A 4,464-nucleotide genomic window follows, 5' to 3' on the forward strand; every position below is an offset into this window, starting at 1 on the left:
CGAAGTCATCCACCCCACCTCAGCTATCAGATCCCTCAGCATCACCAACGAAGTCATCCACCCCACCTCAGCTATCAGATCCCTCAGCATCACCATGAAGTCCCAGGTATGCCATGGCTCCCGTCATCTCACTGAACGCACCTTCCTCTCCCTCGCCACCCTCTAGCCTCACTGGTCCCATTCCTGCTCCCTTGCCTCAGGGCCTTGGCAGGGGTTGTTCTGCCTGGAAAGGCCTGCTACTGGATGGCCCTATTCCTGGCCTTCTTTATCCTGGGCCCAATTTAAATGCTGTTTCTCTGATCCCTGACCCCACTATCCCAAATCAGCCCCTATTACATCACTCTGGTTCTTTACTTCCTAGCATTTACAGTGATCTCATAATTATTCTGTGCTCTGTTCTTCGAGGCAGGGTCTCTTGTCACATAGCCCAGGCTGGCCCCATTACTTGCAATGTAAGGCTTCCTGGGTACTGGAATTACAGATGTGCATCATCACACCCAGCCTGTCTACTGGCCTGAGGACTGGAAGTGAGTGCGTGTGTTTTATCTCACAGCCCCCAATCATTGGGCTTTCAGAGGGTGGTATAACCCGAGAGAAAAGGATAAAAAAAAAAAAAAAAAGCAGACAGTATGGTCTGAGTCAGGAGTTCACTGGAGGGTAGAGGAAAGAAGTCAGAGACTTAGGCTGCGGGAGGGTACCGGGTATTGGTTAGGAGATGAACCAAGCCTGGGAAGGTACCTGTGTGGATGCCCCACTTGCAGAAGAGGCTGTTTTCAGAAAAACCGGTGGCCCCTATGATCTGTCCGATCACGTGCACTTCAGCCATGGTTCTAGGAGGGGAAAAATTCAGTCACAACCCTGTGAGCTAAGTGTATTATTATTTACATTGGACAGCTGGAAAAACTGAAGGAAAGGGCGGTACTGTGACTCTAAGCTAATTCCATCAACCCACTGACAATGCGGTCGGTCTTCACCACCGGCACAAGCCACCTCCCCTGAAAAGCCCAAGAAAAACGGGAAGACACTCAGAGGTGCGGGGAGTCTACACAAATAAACCAAGTCTCAGACCCTAGGAAGCTCCGCCCCCACATGTATGGCCCCTCCCACACGCGCAAGGCCCCGCCTCTTCGCGGCAGAGGAGCCCAGCTTCAAAAGGCGCATGCGTCTTGGGTGCAGCGTTACTTTAGTCCCACCCCTAGGCGCGGCGCAAGCGTTATTCCTACCTCCGCGTACTTGACCGTTAGGAGCAAAAGCTACCACGGGGATGGTAGTTCACAGGTCTGTTCTCCTTCTCTTTGCGGGCGCCGTCGAGGCTAGTCTCGCGCCTCGCCCGGGCCCTTCCGGGAGGAGGATAATCTGTGGTGGATACCTCCGCAGCTGCGCTCTCCGCGGGTGCCCCGCTGTTGCTGGGGTAACAGCAGGCTCCTCCCTTTTGTGCCCGCCCTGCGTTTGATGATTGGCGCTATAGCTGCCCTCTGGGGGCGGGCGTAGTTGTGATGGACACCTTTTCTCTGTTCGTTTTGGGAAAACTGCGTAGGTCTCGCTCGCTCCCGCGACCAGTTGCGGTTGTGGCTAGGCAACTTCTTCTAGATAGCAGTTGAGGAAGTTTAAGCGCCAACTGTTTCCTCCCCATATCTTCGTCGTATAATAAGCTGTTTGCTTTCTTTAAAAAAAAAAAAAAAAAAAGCGGAGGGGTCGCAAGCCTTTAATCCCAGCACTCTGGAAGCAGAGGCTGGTAGATTTCTGTGAGTTGGAGGCCAGCCCGGTCTATAAAGAGAGTTCCAGGACAGCCAGGACGGTCACACAGAGAGACCCTGTCTCAAAAAAACAAAAACAACAACAATAAAAGACTTTTCCTGTTCAGGACCATAAGTCAGAATGGAGCCAGCCAGCACCTAATGGGCACCTAAATTTAGGACTCCCAACGTGGGCCTCTCTGTGTGTTATTACTGGAGGCAATAAAAGAATCTCCATGTTCTGATACTAGAGAAATTGAGAAGTAAGTTTTCTCTTCCGTTTTCAGGGCACCCCCAGTATTCTCAAGAACTAAGTTCAACTTCTTTTCCAGAGCTACTGCTAAGTTCATTTTTAACAGCAGGTTTTGAACTAAGAGGGTGGGGTAAGGGTGAATGAGGAAGACGGGACAGGAGAGATGGTTCGAAGAGTGCTTGCTGAGGAATTCGGGTCCTGGTATTCTATAACTCAAACTCCAGGGAGACGGCGGCCCTCTTCTGGCTTCTCTGAGGACCACCACATATGTGGCATACACAAATAATAAAAATAAATCCTACAAAAAGAAAGGAAGAAACCCCTTTGCAAAAAAAGCTCCGTCAGTTTTTTTCTTTTCTTTTTTCACTAGGATACAAAGTTTAAAATTGAAAACATTTTATGATGAGAATGATGGCACTTGAGAGACTGAGACAGGAAGATTGCTGCAAGTTCAAAGCCAGTCTGGGCTATCAAGTGAGTTCCAGTCCAAATCCTCTTTAAAAAGGAAAAAACAAAAACAAAAACCACTAGACAAGAACAACTTTGTGTGTGTGTTTGTGTATGTTCAGGTGTATGTTGCATATGTAGAGGCCAGAAGTTCCAGAAACCAACAGCTTCCAAGTCTGTCTGTCCCTCAGAAGCTATGCACGGTTTTTCCTTTCCAGTTTTCAGTGTATGTGCTGCCAATACTAATACCACCTTTTTTGTTTGTTTGCTTGCTTGCTTTTTATTTTTAATTAAAGGTGCCTGCCAAGGCTGGCAGAGGGCATCTGGTTTCCTGGCGATGGAGTTACAGGCAGTAGTGAGCACCCAATATGGGTGCTGAGAACTGAACTTGAGTCCTATGCAAGAACTGTCTGTATGTGCTCTTAGCAACTGAGCCATCTCTCCAGTCTAGCCGTATAGTATTTCTTGTGTTGACTTATTTCATTCATTCAGTAATACTGTCACATAGTGTTACCCATATTGTAAAGCTAGTGTCAGAATTTCCCTCCTTCAGAATGCCACAGGGTATCATGGTGACTAGACGCCGCATTTTATTCAGATGGATAACATTGATGTGGCCCAGTCTTTTGGCTTCTGCTTTGGACATGCAGCCTCTTTGGAACCTTCCTTTGGGACCCTTCCTTTCTGGCCGTTTCCCTGGAAGCGGGATTTCGGAACTATAAATCCTGTTTTAGCATTTTAGAGAAACAGTCATGTTGTTTTCCATGGCAACTGCAACATGGTTTCACACCTTGCTTTTTTTTCACTCTGGGACTCATCTTGAAAATAAATTTTAATTACCCTTTTCAAAAGGAACGTTTTCTAAACGTTCTGTGCAGAAAAGCATACAAGTAATAGATGAACATCTTGATGAATTTCACAAACTTGAATACACCTGATATGAAAAAAAAAAACAAAAACAAGGTGTGGTGGTCCTGGGGACTGTGGATAGTTGTATAACTGTTTCCTCAGAATGGAAACATTCTATGCAGGACAAAGATGCATAGGAACCAGGAAGTAAACTGAAAGAGGGCTCAGTTAAGAGTCCTTGCTGCTCTTCCAGACGACCTGAGTTCAGTTCCCAGCACCCATGTCCAGTGACTTATACCTGTAATTCAGATCCAGGAGAACTGGCACAGCACCCTGTCCTGGCCTTTGTAACTTACACTCAGACACATACACATAAAATAAAAATATAGCCGGGTGGTGGTGGCTCACGCCTTTAATCCCAGAACTCAGAAGGCAGAGGCAGGCAGATCTCTGTGAGTTCGAGGCCAGCCTGGTCTACAAGAGCTAGTGCCAGGACAGGCTCCAAAGCTACAGAGAAACCCTCTCTCAATAAACTTAAAATAAAATAAAAATGCCGGGCGATGGTGGCGCACGCCTTTAATCCCAGCACTCGGAAGGCAGAGGCAGGCAGATCTCTGTGAGTTCGAGGCCAGCCTGGTCTACAAGAGCTAGTGCCAGGACAGGCTCCAAAGCTACAGAGAAACCCTGTCTCAAAAAACTTAAAAAAAAAAAAAATATATATATATATATATATATATATATATATACATACATACATATATATACACATATATGTATATATATACATACACATATTTTTGTATATGTATGTTTATGTTCAAATGTATGTATTGAGACAGGGTCTGTCTATATAGCCCTGGCTATCCTGAAACTCACTCTGTAGACCAGGCTGGTCTAGAACTCACAGAGATCCGCCTGCCTCTGCCTCGCAAGTGCTGGGATTAAAGGCATGCGCCACCACCGCCTGGCTTGCATTTTTTTTTTTTTGCACATCATGTTAAGGACCATAATACACAGTGAGGGGTTGGGGTGTGGTTCAGTGGTAGAGCCCCTGCCTAGAATCCCCCAGTGAGGGGCTGGGGTCTGGTTCAGTGGTAGAGCCCCTGCCTAGAATCCCCCAGTGAGGGGTTGGGGTGTAGCTCAGTGGTAGAGCCCCTGCCTAGAATCCCCCAGTGAGGG

General features: G+C 47.2%; 1 protein-coding gene across 1 annotated transcript in view; it reads right to left on the minus strand.

The window, feature by feature from the left end:
• Positions 1–1,419, minus strand: part of B9d2 (B9 domain containing 2) — a 6,151-nt gene extending 4,732 nt beyond the window's left edge. The window contains exons 1-2 of the mRNA XM_005361178.1: positions 1,224–1,419; positions 739–830 (exon numbers count right to left, since the gene is read on the minus strand). Coding sequence (XP_005361235.1) covers positions 739–826 — 88 coding nt within the window. The 5' untranslated portion in view covers positions 827–830; positions 1,224–1,419. The remainder of the gene's footprint in view (positions 1–738; positions 831–1,223) is intronic.
• Between the last annotated feature and the right edge of the window lie 3,045 nt (positions 1,420–4,464).

The sequence above is a fragment of the Microtus ochrogaster genome, linkage group LG4, assembly GCF_000317375.1.
Source record: "Microtus ochrogaster isolate Prairie Vole_2 linkage group LG4, MicOch1.0, whole genome shotgun sequence".
Lineage (NCBI taxonomy): Eukaryota > Metazoa > Chordata > Mammalia > Rodentia > Cricetidae > Microtus > Microtus ochrogaster.